This window comes from Strix uralensis, chromosome 12 (assembly GCF_047716275.1).
Source record: "Strix uralensis isolate ZFMK-TIS-50842 chromosome 12, bStrUra1, whole genome shotgun sequence".
NCBI classification, from domain to species: domain Eukaryota; kingdom Metazoa; phylum Chordata; class Aves; order Strigiformes; family Strigidae; genus Strix; species Strix uralensis.
The window spans coordinates 19,900,770-19,922,628 of NC_133983.1; the positions used below are offsets into that span (position 1 = coordinate 19,900,770).

The 21,859-nt window shown below is 40.1% G+C and overlaps 1 protein-coding gene across 1 annotated transcript in view; it reads left to right on the forward strand.

Moving 5' to 3' along the window:
• The window catches only part of CMIP (c-Maf inducing protein), a 135,757-nt gene that overhangs the window by 56,054 nt on the left and 57,844 nt on the right, over positions 1–21,859 (forward strand). The window contains exon 2 of the mRNA XM_074881521.1: positions 16,759–16,884. Coding sequence (XP_074737622.1) covers positions 16,759–16,884 — 126 coding nt within the window. The remainder of the gene's footprint in view (positions 1–16,758; positions 16,885–21,859) is intronic.

Here is a 21,859-nt window from a genome sequence, read left to right on the forward strand (position 1 = left end):
AAGAAGATGGATTGCAGTCATATGTAGAAATTGTCCAACTTCTTTTTCTTTTCCCTCAACATAAGCATTTGTGAAAAGTGGTTCTTTATATGTATTCTTTACCTGAGCTTTTTTCTTTGCAGTTCAGAGCCTCAAAACCAAACGATATGTGTCATCGAGAGTTTACTGCCCAAAAATCAACATTATGCTACCTGCTGTCATTGCTTTTGTGGAACACAGCACAAAAAGTTGAGGAATAATACAAATGAGAGTTAGTGAATCAAAGTGGTAAAGACAAAATACTACTCCTAAGAATGATTGGTGTCACTTGTAAAAAATCATTTTTCCCTCATGTTGAAAAAGAGAAATCAATGTCAAAATTCAAGGAAAGAAAAGCTTTTCTTTAACAAAAATAAAGCTACTGTTTAAGTGTTAGTTTTAAATGGGAAGCAAAGCATGAAACCACAGGCCATTTGTGTGTGCGCAGTGTTGCAAAAGACACAAAAGTGACTGCCAAGCACAGCAAACCCAAGCTTAAGAAGCAAGCATTCAGAAAGACTGTCCAAAAATGTACAGTGAAATCTGAAAAGTATGCTGTGCTTTTTTCCCTATTCTTTTTAAGCATGTAGAGGGTGGATGTTGAACTCCCCTGGTGTGTATTTAAGGTCACTATCTCAAACTCACACCTTTGTGTACAGGCACGTTCTGGTTGGAGGTGGAAGCGTTCACTGGAATACATTCAGAGAGGCCAGATCCTAACTGGCTGTTGCTGAAATTTTCCCTGCTGATTTTTAAACAGTTGTTCAACTGCACAAATTAGCTTCTGTACTTACTTGTCTTTTGACATTGTAGACATCAAACTTCAAAGGCTTGCATGATTGCCAGATAAAATATTGGCATCCTTTTATTTCTAATAGTCCCTAAAATGAAAGAGTGTTACAGGTTCTGAGTTGGAAGGAGTAAGTCTTGATCATGTTGGAATACAACTGCAGTGAGAAATCTCATTTGCTCTTTGAGAATAATTTATAAAGAAGTTGAGTGGAGCAGGAAAGATGGCTGGGGTTTTCTGTTTTGCAGTGTTGAAATAATTAGCTCATAGTTTAAAAGGGAGCCTGATTCTGCAGACACATAATTTGTTACTTAGCATCACACAAACTCACGGTTTTAACAGAAGAGGATTAAAACATCAAGCAAGAGACTATTTTCCATTCTGCTCCTTTTCACCATATGGTGGTTTTACTTTTCAGTTTTCTGTGAATATGAGTTATGCACGAGTTATGAAGTGCAGTGTTGTAGAATGAGAACACAAGAGACCTGCCATTATGTTTGCCGGACCAGCGGCTTCAGTTTTTCAGTGTTCTTGCCCTGTTCAGGAATTTAAGGCTTATATTTGAACAGCAGTCATAGAAAGTTGTCCTAGATTACCTTCTTCTGATAGAAGAGATATTGTTGCATGTTTTTGATGAATTCTTGCCAACGTCCGAGAAGACGTAATTTCTGATCAGTCCCACTGGATTTGGAGATTTACTGTTCCGTTTGCTGGAGATGTATGTTGCTAGAAGAAAAAAGAACATGGCAAATTTTTTATTTGATTGGGGTTTTTGTGCTTTTTTCAGTCTCTGCTCTTACCATTTCTGATAGGTGGTGCTAAACTCATCTCTAAGTACTGTTTCAGATAAACGTAGTGAAAGAAGAGACTTGTAAAAACTGACACATTCACTTGGTAAGGTTTTGTGTTTTGTGAATGCAGAATCTTGATGAGAGCAGAGTGACTGTGTGTCCTCAGCCATGATTGCCATTAGCTTTAGGTCTCTGGAGCATCATACAGCACTAATTAATATTAAAAACCAAACCAAAACCAAAAAGAAAACTTATAAGAAAAACCTGCAGTATTTCATAGGGTATTTCTAAGAATTTTATAAAGTATAGACTTAGTTAGCATGGAGTTAGTTTTGTCTGAGGCACTCCGGTGAATCTGGGTTCTAGGGAGAGGGCAGGACTCCTGTTAACACTGTGAGATGACTTCTACTACTTGCTGTTGTTTGCCGGTTCTGTAAACCACAGTTTAAATTCTGCTAAAACCCACTTGATCTCAAAGGTTTGAGATCTTCCATTCTGTATGATTTTTCTGTTAGGATCAAAATGTGAGCACAGAGGAGTCTGTACCTTGGTAGCACTGGAGGTTAGCAGGATGTGCACTAGCCTGGCCAGCTGAGCAAGTTAGATCAGAAGTGCAGCTTTTGCCACAGGAATGTCTTCTTTTCTGGGCAGTTATCTGACTGGGCTTGGTTCTGGTGACACAGTGAAATGCCAGGACTGGAACACAGTACAGAAACCAGGGCACCTGATTTCGGGTCTTAGCATCTGATTCACTGGGGGCTGGATTTTCCTGGGCTTGATGCAATTGCTTATGGGAATTGGGAAAACAAAGACTCGTGTTGTCTCATTAAATTCTCCAGTTTCACGTACGGTTTAAATGATATCCTTAGAGCATTTTGGGGCTGTTCAGAAGAAAAAGGAAGATGCAGGAGTATGTACTTCTTATTTTCCATAATGCAGTTGCATGTGGCTATACTTGATTTACTCTACTTTTGTCTTTAGATAACTGAGAGGGTTGTCTTTCAGCCTTTTGAATTCTGTCTGTAGTCTGAATTCACACCTTTGATGCTTTCCTTTGTGGAGGGCATTAGACTTGGTTACAGCTCAGGACAAAAGTGTCAGCCTCCGGTTAGTCACATAGAGCATCACCTGAGTCATCTCCATCCTCAGCCTGGTTCAGTCTCAGACTTCTTAAAGCTGTGCTGATGGTTGAGCTGCTGATTTCTGTCTCTAGATAATCTAGATAATGAATGTCATCAATTGATTAAAATGGTTCATGAGATGAATAAGAGCTCAAGGAGTCCAAACTTCAAGTATAATAGCGTAGAAACTGCTGATCGTCTGTGTCTGACTTGAGTAGTGGCTGGAGTCAGCTCTGGGAATGGCCTGATAACTTGCATCCAAGATTCCTGTAGAATAGTAATTTCAAAGGCATTTTAATTAGGTGTTGTGGAGAGCAATTGTGTGATGTAGATTATTAGGGAAAAAATAAATTCTATAAAGCTTCAGCCACTGTGGGTTTTCTTTTTTCCCGTAGACCTTCAGCAACTCTCAACTGCTTTGGGATACTCAGAACAGGTTTGAATGCTGTTAAGAGGACCAACAAAGTCAAGGGGTAGTGTTCATCCTGCAGCAGCTAGTGAAATATATGATTTTTTTTGTGTGTCTCTATGCCTTAAACACCATTTTTTTGGCAGTAAAAGTGTCACCTTCAGCTCTGTTTATTCAACATTTTAATGGTCCAACATGGCTATTTATGCTTTTGTGTCTGGTAAGCCTGATGGACAATTCTCATGACATGCCTTGTCAATAGCTCTGTGTATTTGTTGTGGCAGCGTTGAGAGCCTGTGGTACTTAGTTCTCATGAAGGACAATAAGGTTGCCATTCTTCTTTGTCCTAGTATGATTTTCTCCTACTAGGAAAACAGAATGGGCACAGCATTAGTCAAGGACCGTAGTTTTTAATGCCCAAGAAGAAACATTGTGATTGTCTAGTCTGACATCTTCAAAACTTCATCCAGTGAGTTTTACATTGACTTGTAATTTTGCAGTTCACTAGTTTTTTCATTCTGTTCATGAAGGTGTGAGGGAATAGATGACAAGTTTGGGGGTTGAATCTCATTTCTTTACTCATGTGATGAAGATTGTTGCAACCACTGGTTGCTTGTCTCGAAATGCATCTGCAGGGTCTGGACTTCTAAATGAAGTGCACCAACAGTTTTCCTAATGACTTGCTCAAGCTGCTCTTAGTTACTGAAGGACAGTTACATCTCTCTTTCCTCGCATGAGTAAAGCCTAGTGTGGCCACTGAAATAACCAATTTGGTGCTTCATGATGCAGCCTTTGTTCTTGTATTCGTCCTGAAGACAGTACTTTCTATGCAGTGTTGTTGAATCTTGTGTGCATCTGCAGCTGTATATTTAGAGTCAGGTATAACACTTCTGGACTGACAACAATATATGTAATCTAACGCTAGATTACTGCCAGGATTACATGTGCGGGCCGTGATTTAGGAAGTGCTGTTAGAATTCAATGACAACTATGGTACATCTGCTGCCATTGAGGCATTACTGCTGCATGGCTGCCTCTTGCAGGGGTCACAGCAGCAGGCTGGAACATTGTGTTTCTAGCTCCGTGTAATAACCTCCCAAATGAATGATATACTGGAAAGTAACTGAAAACGTTGATGAAAATATTAATTAAAAAAAAAATAGAGTGGCCCATGACTAGGTAACTGGGCGTGTAGAGACAGTGTGCTTAGATGAGATAAAAAGAAAATGGGAGACAAGACAAGAATTTCAGAGGTGTGGTTTGTCTGGCGCTGGTGTTTGTGGCGGAACTCGTAATGCTCTGATATGCACGAGATACACTTATAGGCGGTTGTGCCTTTGAAAATATGATGCTCTTTCTTCATGCCTAATCCTTGCATCACAGGAATGGCTCTGAATGTACAGTGAAGCATTTGATCTGTACTTTGAGAGTGGTATTGGTAGAAAATTATTAGGATTGGCTGCGGAGGTGTTAGGATGTGGGTCAAACTGAAACTTTGTATCAGTACTTTGGATCCAAATGATTTTTTTTTTTTTTTTTTTTTTTTTTGCAAAGAATAGGATTTGAGCTTAAGGTTCTGAAAAATCTGAAGCACAGAAGCATAGAAGCACAGAAGCATATTCCTTGGTCGTTCTATGAACTTTTGAGTTGGGTTTAGTGATCCAAAATCTTGCAAGTAGTATGGAGTATTTGGAAGTAATCTGCTACAGTGTTTACAGTGTTGAATTTGGTTTTGGTTTCTGTTTTATTCATTCCAGTAAGAGCTGGTAATTTGTTGCATGGAAACAAGAACAGTCTGATTTGGAATTCAAAGATCTATATTTTAAAATTATATAGTTTTCAGAAACAGAAAGCAAAAAGGTCTTTCTCAGCAGAATGCAGGCTAGAGAAAAAGGCAGAGGTTACTTTATTATGCAAGCTTTATTTCCTTTCCAGTAACAATACTTTCCTAAAATGCCTTGATGATGCCTAGTTGAAGCTTGCTGATCACTTGGGCCTTTTTCAGAGCTTAACATGGATGCTGTGCCTTATTTTAATATGCTTGATATTTAACCTGTTTATTTCTCTCTGGGGAAATGATTGATAAACAATCTCTATATTAAGCATTCTTCTTTAAATGTTATCTGGCAAAATGTAAGTAGGAAAATGAAGCTGTTACATTCCTGATGCTCAACCTACTAATTCTGCTCTGGCTGTTTTTCTCATAAGCCAGATTTTTCTCTGTAGTTGCAAACACAGTAAGTGCTATGAGATTCTGTTAATGCTGTAGTAACATGTAGCCAAAGCAATTAGAAGGAGGAAAGCCGATATTAAGAGTAAATTCATATGTACCTTTTGTTCAGCCATGTTTCATGAGAAATGAGTTTATCAAATAAAATACTGAAAGAAACTGAAAGAAGATAAACAAATCTGTGCACAGTTCAGTGCGGGTGGCTGGTTGTACTGTAGGGCTGGCCTGCTGTGTCACTGATCCTCTGCCCTTAGGGACGCCGGGTAGGTGTGTAACAGAGCTGTCCTGAGCTGGAGGGAGCCTGACTTGTGGATTAGGGGGAGCAGGACTTTTTCTCAGTCACTGTATGATTGTGTGCTGTGCAGTGGTGGTGTTGTACAGTGACATGGTGGTATTTGTGGGTTTTAATTACATAGAGGAGAGCAGCAACATTTATCCTTTTTCCATTCCTGCCTTGGGTAAAGCTTATGCAAGCAGAAGTGGGCAAAACCTGTGATGTGTATTCAGGTATAGAGTTCAAACATATGCCTAATTTGGAAGCTTTTGTATTTTACTAAAACCAAAATGCCATAGAAGGGAAGCAACTCATGGTTTCATCAATGTTTGAAGTCCACGTCATAACACTCATTGGTAGTTAGAAGTCCATGGTGGTTTGGATTCAGATTTACCATTAAATGTTAATGTACTTTGGTAATATTGGCTTTCTGATAGCTTTCTGTTGGAAAATCTGTGGCTAGCTTAACTTTGGGCAAACAGTTCACTGAAGGCCATTGAGATTTCCTTGGTAGAAATTTCTTGGACTAATAGTAATAGCTGTTTGGTGGTTGAGGTCAAAGCTCTGAAATGGTATGCTTCTCTCGCCCTTTCCTCCCTGAGTGGAAAACTCAGTCTGCAAAGTTGTGTTTGCAATATTTAAGGTTTTATAGAAACAAGCTATTTTCTTTAGAGATAGTAAATAATAAAATAATCATGACAGAGGGCAAGGATGTTGCTGCAGAATTATGCACAGAAAAGCTGACTTGACAATGAAATTGAGCTTGAAAACCAAAACAGAATTGCCAAGGGTGGGAGTGAAACCTGCAGCCATTGTTGCTGCCACAACCTGAAGATCTATCTTGTCTAAAAGGCTGGAATTATTTTAAAACAGTTTTGATATGAAATTGGAAGGAAGGGAAGGAGTCAACCTAGTCTGTAACGCAAAGCTGCTTTGTTGGGAGGGTGTTTTTTCACTGAATGTATAACTCTCAAGTGGTACTGTATAAGCCATCTCTATGTTGATAGGTAGTGTGCTGCATAAATTTCCCTTTAAGCAGTAGCATTGTGGCATCTTTATGGTCTGAGAATGTAAGTAAGGCCAAGTAAATAGGCAGAGGAAATCCTGAACGCTGTCTGATTTTTCCTGCAGCCTGGGAAGCATTTGTGTTGCTTCTCACCTTCAGATGTGCATCACTAGGTGCTGGCTGGTTAAGTAGCGTTTTTTTTCCAAAATTGCATCACCTAGGGACACATCTGCATGGTCTGGTGTGTTGTGTGAGCCCCTGCTTGGTCCCTTGAAACAGCAGCAGGGAGGGCATCTGCCTCTGTTTCTTTGTTCATGTGTGAGTGATATCAGAGGATATAGAGGAAGTGAGCAAGTGTGTCTTGTTGAGGGCTGAATCATCCAACTGGAGCAGAAAATACTACTGGAGGACTAAGGTGGTTTAATTTTCCAAAAAACAGCACGAGAGAGAAGAGCCATGTGTGTGATGCATTAGCATCTGATAAACCAGGCTTCTCTTGAAACACACCTCTTGGGAGCCACATGCATCGCCATCCCTGGGGGAACTATTGCAATTCCTTGGAATTGTTCTCCAGCCTTTCGGGAGCCGCCCAGATAAAAGGGTTTGCCAGTTTCACAGCGTCTGATTGTAGGGTTGCTCTTTGTTCTGCTTTTCAAAGTGTGTCTGTTGAGATGATGATAACGACACCTTTCATAAGCAGGTGCCCATGTTTCACTTTAGGCACTCTTATTTAGCTATCTTGAAGAATAACTTGCTAGGCTAATAAATGTTGTGTTGAAACAGAATGTTTTCTTGTTGAGTTTGACAGTTTCATACCACTTCATTCTCTGTAAGCACAATGCCTTTATGATTTTAGCTAAATACAGTTTGGTTTTTTTTTAAGAGAAAGTGTCACTTTAAATACTTATTTGTATCCTTTTGCATAGTAAGGGAGCTTACGAAGGTGATTTAGGTTCTGGCTGGTTCTCTGTGTCTTCTCCATTATGCATTTACCAGTCAACTGACACTTTTCTCAAATATTTACTCTGATACTTCACTGCAGTTTCCCTCTCCTTCTCCATTCCCTCACCATCTCCCTTCCATGGAGGTATCACACGTATTTCAGTTACCCTCTATTTAGACAGCAACACTCCCTTCCAGTACAAACAGTCAGTCAGTCATTAAACAATGAGGAAGACCAACAGTGGAGGAGGTTATGGGTGGGGCCAGGAGTGTGCAACCACAATTTTGCAGAAGTCTTCCTGATGAAGAGAAGTAAAAGGGCACTTTTCCGTTAGTGTCATGGTGTCATTCTGTAATGCCGAGATACAAAATCAAGAGGGAATCACTGCTGCAGACATGAGAGCTGGATCTCACTTAAAATTATGTAGAACTGTCCAAATTATTGTTGAAGGTAGGACCTGTGAAACAAAACACTGGCACTTTAACAATGTTTTGCCACCTCCTCCTGTAGCAGAAGGTGATTCCAAGTGGCTGTGACTCATCCTCAGGAGGTCCCTGGGTTTTTTTGCCTAGTAACAGTGAGCGTTTAGTGAGACTATCATAAACAGAGTATCTGTAGCTTTTTTTGAAGGCTCTGCTGCATGTCCTTTCTCTTATCTAACATACAGCAGAGAGCTGTGTTAATATTTTGCTGGGAACTCAAGAGCTGCTCATCTTTTCTCCAGAAAAGATCAGAATAGAGCATTCCCTATTGGGAATTCAGAAGCGTAGTTGGGTTACTGCACTCCCTGTCCTGTACTTGTTCACCAAATTGAGATTGCATGTGGCATCGTGGAAACTGCAGGGTTAAAAGTCCATTAAAAAGCAAAGGAAAAAATTCTTAATGGAAACCATTTGACTATTACAGTGTCTAAGGGTTTCACGGCTCTACAGGTAAAAGGCATGGACATGATAAGTAGTGTTGGAGAATGCTTGTTTAAATGAAGAACAAGAAGTTAATATATAGGGTATTTATGCTATGCTTAGTTTTACAATTTAATTTCTAGATCTTGTAAATAAATTGTAGTAAGAAGTGAGCTGGAATGCACATTAAGAAGGTGGTGAGAACTGTCAGGATTGCAGAGTCCATGAGTCAAATTCTGTATTCCTAATGGGACGTGGGATCCTGGGTAGTTCAGCTTCTTACCAATTCAGTATTTTATACTTGGATCACCTCTCATGTTAGACTGAGTATGTACAGGCGTCAGAGGTGAATGTATTGCTTCTGTTACAGCTGCCTTCTGCTTTTTCAGTTTGTAATACCCTAAAATTTTCCGTGGGAGGTGCAGATCCTTGCACAGCAGATGTGACCCTACTGATAACTAATGCGGTTTCCTTCTTCACCTTTTATTGACCTACCTAGAGATAATGAACGACTGGCCTTTGGAGATCTGTAAACAAGAAATAAAAACCACTGTAAGTGCAAGGACAATATGAACTAGAAACATACTATTGTAATTACCTAAACCAGTTCTGAAAAACACAACTGAACAGAGATCTCCTGTTTGTAGTACATGTCAGTTTGGCCGTGTTTCCAGTTATTTAACAGACTGATTATTTTTCAGGTGCCAGCTTTGTATTTGAAATCAGCTCATGATCTTTCATTTCCAGCTCTCAAGGCTGCCCCTGGTTAAAGTAGTCATTAAAGGATGGCATTTTAGTATAGCATACATTGTGTCTGGCTTGGTCTGAAATCCTTACACCCAACCCTTACTCCTCTTTCTGGTTTATCAGCATTTGATACATTTCATGGCATGTGACATGGCTGATTTATTGAAAGAGAATTGAAAATAGAGAGCAGCCTTGACTCAAGAACGGTTTGTGGATGTGGTTTTGTTTTCTGTCACATCATTGTTGCTATGGTGACTTAGCAAAGATCTGTTTAGCAGTCACTAGATGTTTTATGTTCTGGGCAAAAGTTAGGGATTTTCCAATATTCCTCTAACAGTTGTTTTACAGAAGTACGTGTGTGTACAGTCTTCTGCAGTAAGTCCCCACTACTCTTGTTACTTATTGCTGCTTCTGTGAGGTGTGTACCTGCTGTATTTTGGCTGGTGGTGTGGATAAATAACCTACCCGTCTTGTCAAGGTTATTGAGTACTTCCTCCCCAGGAGGGATGTCACGGAGTGCAGTGATACATGCAAGGGGATGGAAAACATGAATCCTGCTAAGGAATGGTCCTTTTTGTGAATCGGTTATGCAGTTTTGGAGGAGCAGGAGGATACGTTTAGAGCTGATTCACATGGTTGGAGTCGGGAAGTCTGAGCCCTTTTCCCACATCTCTCGGGCTTCTTGTGTCATCTAAGGCATGATCAAGAGCATGATGCAGCTATAATCTTAACTAAGATTTTTTTCTTCTAGGTTGGTAAGTGTGGGTTAATAATTCTTCTCTTCAAGTTCCCTGTGTTCATTGGGAGGGGTTGAAGGCTGCAGCACATGCTTGGAGAATCGCTGTTCCAACCAGAGGCCCTCCACCTGACAGGCGAGTCAGGCCAGTGTCTGTGAAAGTCTCTGGCAGGTTGCGTCAAACACAGCTCCGTCCCCTTCCTGCTCCTGGTCGCTGGTCTGGGAGCAGCCTTGCTGCCTGTGGGCCGTGATCGGGCGGATTTGGCCACCATCTCAGTGACAAGCGGTGGTCAGCCTCCAGCTCTGCAGTGGGGCACGTGCACCTTGCAGCATGTTGTCATCCCTGTTAGCAGAGGTTTGATAGCAGGAGACAAGGTTTCTTATATAGGCTTGTTTCCAGAGAGAGCTTTTTGGACACCAGCACTGCAACTGATTAAGCCTTCAGCACTACTGGAAGTCCCAGTGGTGTTCCCTTTGTCATGCTAAGCTAGCCAGAGAGAAATGGTTGATTTCTTATGGGGCACTTAGACAAGGTCATCTTGATGATGGGCATCTTCAGAAAGTCTTCAAGATATGTGTCGTCTTCTACTCCCAGAAAGTCAAATGGTTCTGTTGATAAAATAAACTGAACGCTTGGAAGTGCACCTTCAGCTGGGTTTAACAGTAAAAGAGAAGGATCTCATTTAAAAAAAAAAAAACAACTCTATATGCATTTCAGCTAACACAGTAATTTTTTCCTGCTTATTTGACTCTCCTGTCATGGTACATATCCCATAATATGACTATTTTCCATTCTTCTCAATGATGAACTTACATGCTTTAAACTTATGTCAGATCTGAATTAATCTGAAGTTCTTCCCTCTGCTGGTGTCTGCTGCACCAATTTCACAGATTTTGTAGCTCATGTCGAGCTTAATGTCAAGACCAGTTTTTTCTTCTCAGCCCTTTGATGAACAGTTTCGGCCTGTCCATTTTCTGTAGCTCCACAAAACTGATACTTCAGCCCTGCTGCAGAGTGGAAGGTTTTTTTTTCTGCACAGTCTGGGGTAATCTGTTTCTTACTGGCAACTCTTACATTTTTATCGGTTTTGTAAGGTTAATTAATGCAACAGCCTCAAGTCTTAGTCGTCTTAAATATTTAGAGGAAAGAAGGAGATATATGCACATTTTTGCTGCAAAGCTAGATTTGGTTGAATTTCTGTTGAATTTCTGAGTTAGATTCCCAGCTGGTAAAAATTAGTGAAGTTCCACTGAAGTCTCTTGGATGATCAGCTCAGCTGAAGATCCGGCCTTTCTTAATTAGATCATGTCACTTACTGAGGTTGAACTACTTTGCACTGAGCATATGACAGTTGCTGCTGTATTTTTGTATAGAGAGATATGGGATAAGTTTCTACTATCTTTTATCTCTCTATAGCTATAAAGAAAGGGGTGTGTGTGTGTGTACGTTTATACACATACATACACACATGGATGTTTATACACACAGTCACCCACACACAAATAAATGTGGTAGGAAAACCCCTCCCTCTCTTTCCTGTCATTAATTATGCACTAGTACACCCTTCAGCTGACATGGACTGGTAGAGCCTCATGAACATTTGGGCCACTGTGTCCAAATTTGTTTCCATGTATCAAAAAGCTCCAAAACCAACCAACCAAACCCCACCAAGCATTGCTACCAAACTTGGAGACACTTGGGAACAAAGCAGCTACAAGCAGAAATAATTTAGGTTCCCCCCATGGAGAGATCCCTTCCCCATGGATCCCTGGATTAAGCACCCATTTCACCTAATGTAGTCCTACTCCCAATGCAAAGAGCAAGTGAGCCCTTCCCTTATGGTCCAAGACATGAAACCTATTACCTAACAGGAGGAGTGGGAAGGGAATGGTGATGATGGGCAGGCCGGGGGTCCAGGAAGTGTGATTAGATGAGAATGAGCTTCCTTGCAACAGCAGAAATTCCTTTGTGCAGTTTTGGGGAAGAGTCAGGTGTTTCCCCACTGTTAGCCTTTCTGTCTGTTTTCTTATCACATTAATCTCTGTGAGATTAACATTGACTTTAAACTCTTTCAAGTCATTATGACAAGTGAGCATAGCAGTAAATTCTTCCATATCAAGAGTGAGACAAATTGTACTGTGCTGCATATTATGGCATAGTACTACTAATTGCTTAACTTGATAAATGTCTTCTGATAGGTTATATAGTTAATGAACAAAGATGTTAATTGCTCTTATCTGAAATAGCTACATTTGCAGGGGCGTTCTCTGGAGCCGGGGATGTCTCCTAACAGAGATTTATTTCAAACCGTCCATTGTTTTCAGCAGTTTCAGAGTCCATTACCCTTCAATGTGCCGACTGAATAGTCTCCACCCCCATTAAAGTTTAGAGAGCAATCAACTCTTCCTACATGTTATTCAGCAGGACTGAATCTTATTTGGGTATGGAAAACTTACATGTAATACAGTATGCTCATCATCCTGGGCTACAGCAGCATGGCTCGTTCTTAAGAGCATCCAAGAGAGAAATAAGCACCTGACAGTGGAAGAGCAAGGGTCTAGAATAGCCCCATTTCCCCCTACCATCCGGAGTATTTAATTGGGAAAATCATTCTTCATTGTTGTTGTCTTGGTGGGAGTTGTCAGTCTAAATATGTTTTAATACAAATAACCATCTCTATTTGTAGAATTCATCTTTTCTAGACGCTTATGCAGCTGAAAATTTAGTACGTTATTATATGAGTAAGTGCATACAAGCCTCATATTAACAATGGACGTCATGTTTATTCTTTCCCTTTTAGAATTTCCCATGGAAACAAGTGGGCAGATTTTTGCATTATTGAGTAGTCTGCTGCTGCCAACTTTTTCCAGAAACTCTAAGAGAAAACTAGCCTTATGCGTGAGCCTACATGTTCTTCCAGTTTTGGGAGCACTGGATTCCCCTAAGATTTGATTTATAGTAGGTTTTGGTGTGTGGCTATTCTGGTACAAAGTTGTTTCAAAGTGGTATGATTAATAAATCTTTATGGAACTGAAAAAAGACAAAGTTCTCACTGAGGTTAAAACATACCTGATTTCCCAATGGAGAAGTAGCATGTTTCATTAAGGAGGCTAAAGGCTAAAGTGAAGAGAAAAATGTTTCCTTGACTTAAGGTTTTTGTTTGTTGTAATAAATTTCATTTTCATTTATGAGTATCTTACAGTTTTTCAGAACATGTTCAACAGCAAACAGAAGTTAAAACTGTAACTGTAAATCTGTAAGCTGACATATGTAGATTCTCTGGCCAAAGTTTCCTAAGTCAGGATTAATTTTGTAGAGTGAATGAGAAAAGTGCATTATCTTGCTTCGTTTGATAGATTTCAGACTTTGCCAAGAAATATAAATCTTCTTTCAACAGTGACAGCTATAAAAATAAGAATTACTGTTTTCTCAAATAAAGGCATTTTCAACTGAACTTGATCTATTACTGCTCAAAAATGCTGTGGCTTTAGACTATCTCATACCAATAATTAGACTGAAATATTCAGGTCCTCACTGCTCACTCCCTTCTATGGTGCCCCCCAAATTATGTTAATTTACTAGTTTCTGTTTCATGTTAGAAATGGGGCCGAAGGAGCTAAAAAGTAATCTGGCAAAAGCTGGATGGGTTCCCTGATTTGCCCAACGCCACAGCCAGACTAGTATTTGTACAGGCAGAGGCAAAGTGGGTGGATGGAGGTGGGAATGATGCTTAAGATTAGTACTGATGCCAGATGCTTCATGGTGACCCACTGAGGATCTGTGTCATTTTAGGTATTTTTAAATCTCTGAATCCACATTTCTGGTCTTGCGTGTTGTTCTAATTTGTATTTCCCATGGAGCGACCTGGGGGTGAGGATGCAGCTTCCTGGGGGTTGTGTGCAAGCAAGACCAGCTGGTCCATGAGAACATGCAACACTTGCACTGCTTATTTATCAACCACAATGATTCACTGTGATTGACGTTTGCATACCTGAATGTCAAAATAGCCTGTGTTTTAAGAGGAACCAGTGACTCAGGCTGTGGTTTTACCTCAGGCCATTTCCTGATAAACAGCTGAATTGTGCTTGGTCTTGAGAAAACACAACCGGGGAACACCGCTCTGTCCTGCTCTGTCCTCACATCTGTGTGTGCGCAGGGATTAGGGAAGGGATGCCTTTGTGTGGGGCTGACCTTCACTTCATTAGTGCTGTGGTCTCTCTGTGAGGAGCACCAGAGCCTTGTGAGGAAGCCTCAGGTGCAAGGACAGCTCTGTTTCAGTGCTTCAGAACTTTTCAGCACAGCCCTGATGTGGGAGTGTGGTCTTCAGTGTTTGACAACATCTAGAAGCACAATTTCAAGGAGCTCTACACAGTGATAAATCACTTCGCTTTAGGCTCTTCAACTGTGAAACATAGGTGAAGCTGCCTATAGCCGCTGTTTTCAGAACTGGAAACATTTTACTTCGTAGAACATGGTGTTTTTAATGAAAACAGAAACAATACATATGATGTTGCTTATAGGGATTAAAGTAGATTTGGGCTATTCATTTTCTGAGCAAGAGCAAACAGCTGTAGTAAAGCTTTGTGTGTGGTATGGCTAGATAGAAGGTATGGAAGTAGGATCATATGAGTGCCAAATAAACTACCTCAATGGCATAACGCTTTCATTTGGAGACATTAACCATCTGTGTAATTCCATGTGATGGTTTAGGTAGTCTTCCCATCCTTAGCAAACTGCAGGACTCTTGTGTTCCTCCATTCTCCTTAATGAAAAGGACTGTCCTATGAGAAGAGGTTTATGCCTGGGATGGAATCACTTGTGTATGGCTACAGAGCTGTGACTGAGCTGGATCAGCTGTCTTTAATGCTGTTTAAATGGATGATTTAAAGTACAGAAGAGGCTTCTCTTGGGAACAGATTCTGTGAGAATTCTTCAAATCCTCTTTGAAGTTAATGGAGGGTATTAAGGGCAGTCAGCACCTTCTTAAGAGAGAAATTTAAATTGCTTTGATTCATTTCATTTTATATTTGTGTCGGCTGGGTCTGGGTTTCTGCCTTCTCTAGTCTTTCAGACCATGTTTTTGATAACTTTGCCTCCTGAGCATACTAGATTTTATGCTGGTTGTTTTCATATTTTTCCCAGAGCGTTGTAATGCTGATTACCGAAGGATCTTGGGCCTTTGGTTTCCTGTGAGATAATTACTCTCCAGTAGGCAATGCATGACGTACGGTATCAGCGTTAAGCCACTGGGATTCCAGTCACTAGTGTAGAACAATATTGTGGGTAAATGAATAAGCAGAACTTTATCATACTTCCTGCATAACAAGGTTTTTGTTAAAGAGACAGCAAAAATTGTTTTCAGCAAGGGCTAGTGTAAAATGAGTGCTGCTGCAACAAGCGTTACTGAAAAAGATATTAAAGTTCAGTTCCCTGGCTGGCTGGGTTTTTCTTGCTGAAAAGACAACTGACTTTTTGTAGCAGCAAAGGTGGATGACAGGGACATCATTGCATTTTGGCAGATGACGTTTAAGGCCTTATGAACATGTATGAAGTGTATAACTTCAGAGTATGATTTCCAGATGCACCACCTACTTAACTTATGGAAGAAAGTTGTACCAATTAGAAGTAGAGACGTTCCAAATGAAATTTGCTTATTTCACACTCGCCCCCAGGAATCCTGTGTTGTGATTTTAAGAGTTGGCCCTGTTTGACCCTGAAATAGATGTGGTTTCTCCCTTGCCTTCTTTATTTCAAGGCTGTCAGTTAAAAATAACTTATGTATTGGGCACAGTGGGAGTAAGTTTGAGAAGTTTAAGTTCTATGTAAACCAGTAATAGTGAGAAAATAATTCATAAACGTAATGAGCTCTATTCTCTTGCAAGACATGGCCAACCCAAGGGTTTATCCACGTGGTGGCATTAATCATTTCTGTATGAAAAGAGTTTCTCTGCCATAGCAATACTGATCAGTTTGCTTACGCTATAACAAAGCGAAATAAACAACGTCTTTGAGGACCTCTAAATTACTTAACACAAAAGACTGGCATAAAGTACAATGTATGTACTCATACTCAATAGATACACAGCTATATCTCTGTGTATGTTTAGGACATGATTTTAGGGAAGTTTGCATATATACATTTATATTTCAGCCTATCTCAGAGATAGTTGTGCCTCTGTAATGCCTAAGAATTAGGAATTTACTAATTAGGAGTTTCACGTTTAAGTTTGTTTCCTTGCTGCAATCCATTTATGTTGTACATGTAACTGCAAACACAAGTTAGTTATTTATGTTTTAATTGTGACTTTCACTTTAAACTGGGCATTAGCAGTATGTGCAGGACACCAGTACTTATGTCTATGCTGATGCGTAGGTTGGTTGCTCTGCATTTGCTTGAGTCTAAACGCTGAGGGCTGAATCTTTGGAGCCCCAAGAACCACTATCAAATGTGGCAGTCTAGGTTTTGATGATGTGCTTGATCAACCTTGCAGCCAGGGAGAAGAATTAGAATGCGTGGACTAAAAACCTTAATATAGTACACTTCAGCCACCTAGGTCTGGTTTGGTTTTGTTTTTATGTGAGTGATCTTAACACTTGAATGAATTGGATGAAGGTGGCTGGCTGGATCTCTTTGTAGATTGGCCTGTATGGGAATTTTGCATTCCAATTAGGTATTTTGCAGATATTTTCAAGAGGAGGAGTAATTTTGATAGTGCTGTTCTTACTTTGAAATTGTGAAACTTCTGATGACTAAGTAAACTTTTTTTTCCTCTCCTTTGTTTTCTTGCAGCCAACTGGGTACATGGAAAACTCCATTTCCTACAGTGCTATTGAAGATGTTCAACTGCTCTCCTGGGAGAATGCCCCTAAGTACTGTTTACAGCTCACAATCCCAGGGGGTACTGTCTTACTGCAGGTACAGTAAACACAGAAGTACAATTTTCTTTCTCTCTTACTATGAATCTTGTTTAACTTCTGCTTGCTATGCATGAAATCTTAATTAAATAGACTCAGAAAAGACAGAGAACTCAGTGCTGTTGAATTATCTAACCACCAGAAAATTTGGTCGGGGTGATAGCTCTGCAACTCTTCATGATGCTTGACAGTCAGAATGGAAATTTTGGGCCACAGTGATTAAATCTTCTTGCTGATTCTGTGCATCAAAATAGTGCTCCGTGGAAAGGCAAATTGATGCAGATCTGGAACAATTGGGTTTTTTTACATATAGTCCTATTCCTGCATGAAACAAATACAAAATTTCATCTTTTAATTCATATAGGAAACCCATAATTTGCACTGGAACGGACAGGTATCTTTTTTTAAAAGATATCTGATCTTCACTGAAAGATTTCAGTATATTTGTATGGATATCTACATATGCTAGTTCTCCTAGATTTCTTCATCCACTTGTGAGGTTTTGTAAGACTCCTTTGGTCATTGCAAGTTTTAGTGACAGAAAAGCACTCCACAGCACTGAGCTTTGGAACTGCTCTAGAGTAGGAAAAGAAAAGCATCTGAAAACCCAGCTGCTTGACCCTCAAAGAACTTTGAACAGTCATAACTTAAAAAGACCTAATTGACTCCAACCAACTTAACTCTTACCATAGTTCTCAACATTGTTTCAAACACAATTTGTTACCTGTTACCCTTTGGAAATTTACTTTTTCAGTTAAATATACAGCCATGACTATTGTGTATATGCATTTCATGCAGGTAGGACTGTAAACAGACTGGGTGAGCAATTTTTGCAGAAAATGTGAAGAAAATATCGGTTTAAACTGTGGATAACTCATGAAAAATTAAAAAGGCTATTTTTTTTTTCTTGAAAAAATATGAGCAACTTCAAAGAAATGATCATAATAGAGCTTGTGTATTTGGGTGTGTACACACACACTTTAACGATACCACTTTTGCACAAAAGTTTGAACCCACAGCTCCCTGTTGAGTTTAAAGGAAATTGGTAGGGCATGCAGACTTCAATCTGGAGCAGCCTGCCATTTGTCTTTAAAAAAAACCCCAACAAACCAAACACATAAATAATTACGTTTGTGAGAAAGTAACATCTAAGCATGGATGTTTTGGTATTTTCTTCGAAAAGATTGGTGTCTCTATGTAACCTCATAGGAACTGATAAAAAAAATGGAGTGAGCTGTGCTTCTCTTAAGTTTATTGCTGCCTGGCTGAGCAGACTGGATCAAATTACATTATAACTATGGGAATTTCGACATAATTGAAAATACAAACTTAAAAATGTTTTTAGTATGACTTGGTCCTTGGTAGTGTCTTGATTCATCAAATGTGGTCAGATTGGAGTGAGTATAAAAATAGATTTCCCTTATACAGTTGTAATGTGTATTCACAAATCCCAAACAGTACTAAAAATTACGTTTAGTATACTTAAGAAATTGAGATGCAAAAACTGGACTTGCCAAGTGGCAGACTTCAGCAGAAACTGTCTAGTGTATGTGACAAAGAGTTTAAGTATCCAAAAGACATGTTCACTGAGGTGCTGGGAAACAGCGATACTGAGAAATTAGCCCTTGCATACTTCAGTTATTTCCAGATTTCTGAGCGACTTCAAAACATTTATGGGAAATTATGGGACTTCCGATCTTCTATAAAATCGTTCTGCCCTGCTGGTCTGAGCATGCTCTGCTGTAATGACCAACTCTGGTATCAGGAAATGTATGATAGTGGAACAAGTCAAACTAGTCCAAAACATGCTCCCAGTACTCTTTCTTCTGAAGTGCACTTTTGGTGAAATCTGGTTGTTTGGGTTGTTTTTTCCAGACTTGATCTACATGAGGTTTATATTTACAAAATGTTTAAATGAACTGTTTTGATCCCCACCCCTGATTTATTTCACATTTCTGAGTAATTTCAATTTTATATTTTGATACATGTTTTTTGCACATGCTGTATTGTAAATTCTTTAATACTATAGGGTACTATTGACATGGTTTAACAGAAAATGAAGCGTTTTTAGTTGTTCTGAATCACAGGCTTTCCTGATTTTTCATTTTGCAGAAAAATTAAAATTTCCAACTTCTGCTTCTGATTTGAAACAGAAGCAAATTTTGGACAACTGGCATTTCTCTCAGATGGAAATTAATTTCCAGCAATCCTTGCGGGAGGATGTCAGCATGTGGTGTCAGTTCATCCTTCATGTGTTTGTCTGTGTTAGATATGACAGATGCCACAAGAGAGTCCCGAGTCCATGTTCAAGTTCTCATCCCCCCTGTCTGCTGTCACCAAGGTCTATTTCTGGCTTATTACTGCACAGTAATGAGTCAGAGAAGGAAGAGTGCCATTACCTTTCCTTACATCATCCTGATGTCCTCCCATAGCAATACTGACCCATCCCAACCTATTTTAACACGTGAAGATCTGACAAGCAACGCCGGAGGTGATGCAGCTCCTCTTAGGAAATTGGATCACTGTAACAGGACGTGTCTACCTGGGTTTCAGAGGGTGATTTGGTTCTCAGGCAGCAAACAGCTTAATCTGGGCTGGGATCATATTGAAAAGTCGTCTTCGTGCATGTGCTTCCCACTCAGTGTTTGTTGTATAAGCACAACTGCCTGAGCACAGGAGTGTTTCACCGCCCGGTGTTTGGGGATTCTCATCATCCCTTATGGGGGGGATGTCAGTTTTCTAGACATGCTGGGGGCTTGTGTTTTCTTTCCTCTGGCCAAATTATGTGGTCCCTGGTCCTTCTGATGAGCAGGAATCAACTCTCGCAGATTTTTTTTCTTTCCTACAATTGGGATAGCAGGTGTGAAAGAAGGTGTTGCTGAAGCTGGCTCTTAAGCCACAAGCTCTTTAGGCCAGGAAATAGAAGCTAAATTTAGCCTTTGAAGAAGTGTGAGCTCTTTAGTATCAGTAATAGCTGGGCCTCCTTCAGCTGGGCTAAACTTCTGCTCTTCTGCTTTTCATTTGTAAAGCACAATGTGCGATTATGGTATTGTGTGGATGATTATGAAGAGGATGCTGCTATTGATAGTGAAATAACTGGAAAGACCTTTTGAAAGAGTTTGAAAAAAAACTTAGAGTATAATTTCACAAGCTGCTTAACACTAAATGTAGCAAGAACCCCAGGAAAAAGGCTTTGGTATTTCAGTCATGACAGTACTGCCTGCTTTCCTGTGGTGTCCTTTCTTTCAGATGGGTCCTAAATGCCTTAAAGGTGCCACTTCCACCTTGCTAGTGTTGTTTTATTAATTTCTTGGCAATTAAGTGTAGTCAGAAGGAAAAACAAACAGAACAGGAAGCCTTGACCAAGCACAACAGTCACACGTTCAGCTCGGTGCTTGAGCACGCTGTTTTTGCCAGGGAGTCCCCACAGTAAACGTTTCCACTGGATTTTTGGTAACGTTTTATTTTGGTCTCCTCAGAGAACCTGGCTTTTGTTTTAAGTGTGAGTCCAGCTGATGTTGCTGGTGTGGAGAGGTCATGCAAGGACCAGAATCCAGCAGAGACAGGGAATATTTTCGGGAGGAAAACAGCATTTCTAGCAATTACTGGCAACTCTGTGCCTTGAGTTAAGCCAGAAGAGTGGCAGATTTCACTTGCAGGCCTGCCTGTGTTGTGGAGGTGCAATGCTGGGATTTGCATCAGCGATATAAAGGTTTTGTACAGTCTGCATGAGGCAGCAGTGTGTGTGCCGTGGGGGTTTGACTTCCTGCAGCCCTGAGCCGCTCTGCTCTGCTGTTCCTGTGGCTGATAATAAATCGGTGCAGAGAAGCCTACAGTATGAGTCCCAGTAATGAATATCAGCTGGAGGAAAGCATAACAAAACCCCATCCTGCTGACCAGAGAGCAAACAAGGGAGAGAGATAGAAACATAGAATAAAACCAGGAAGAGTTAAAAACAGAATCTAGATTGTCAAATCCCACTTATTGCCACATCTTTTCAGATGGCAAAATCCCTTAGGAGGGTATGTGTGAAGAACGCTGTTGTAAGGAAAAAATCTGGGAACTTCTTGCTACGTGGGCAAGTCTGTTCTTGTATTCTTCTGAGTAATGCACATGCCAGTAAAAAGGGATGCCATAGTGCTAACTTACTGTTAAAGGAACTTGGTAGCATGACATGTGTGGTGTGGTGGAAATGACAAATTTTCTGCTGATGCTTGTTGCTACAGACATATTGGTATCAGTGGAGCTGTATTTATATTAGCCAAAGGTCTTCACCATCATTTCTGAAGTGGTTCATTTCTTGCAGAGTTTCAGGTGTTCTGTTTCTCAGCAGCACGCAGTTTCCTATTTTGTCTCCTCCTCACCTGGGTGGAAATTACTGCAGGGGATGTAATGCTGGCATGAAACAAGTGTTCAGTTTCCTATTTTTGTGAGCAAAAAGAAAATCTGCTTTTAAAAAGTTTGCTGCTTTTTAATGAAAAAGTGTATTCCTACTGGTTGACTAAGAAATGAAGTAGTTTGGGTGCAGAAAAAAATACTTCTCTTTTTGAGCAGAGATGTAAATTTACTCATGTTGGCCAAAGCTCTGTATATGCAGGCATTTAATCTCTTGCACAATTTTCCTCCTGTGAGTGTCTTTTTGAGGCTGATTAAATTAATCCTATGAGTAAAGTTGGTACTGCAGCTGATCCCAGGTGGCTTTTCCTCCCTGACTGAACATTTACACCCCAAAAATTAGAATATAAAATCCTTCAGAACACAGTTTCAGGATCAACTCATCTTAAAAAAGGATATTACCTACAGTAGGCACACTTAAAGTAGATACTCGTCGTCCTCATTGGAATAATAATAAACAAGCTACAAGTAGTTTGAATCTTCTTGCACCTTCTCAGAGTTTTACTGTCACATTTTTCTGTTTTCTAAAGTACTTTTCTACTATGTTGTGGTTGTGCAAAAACAATGGGAGGCCGTGATTG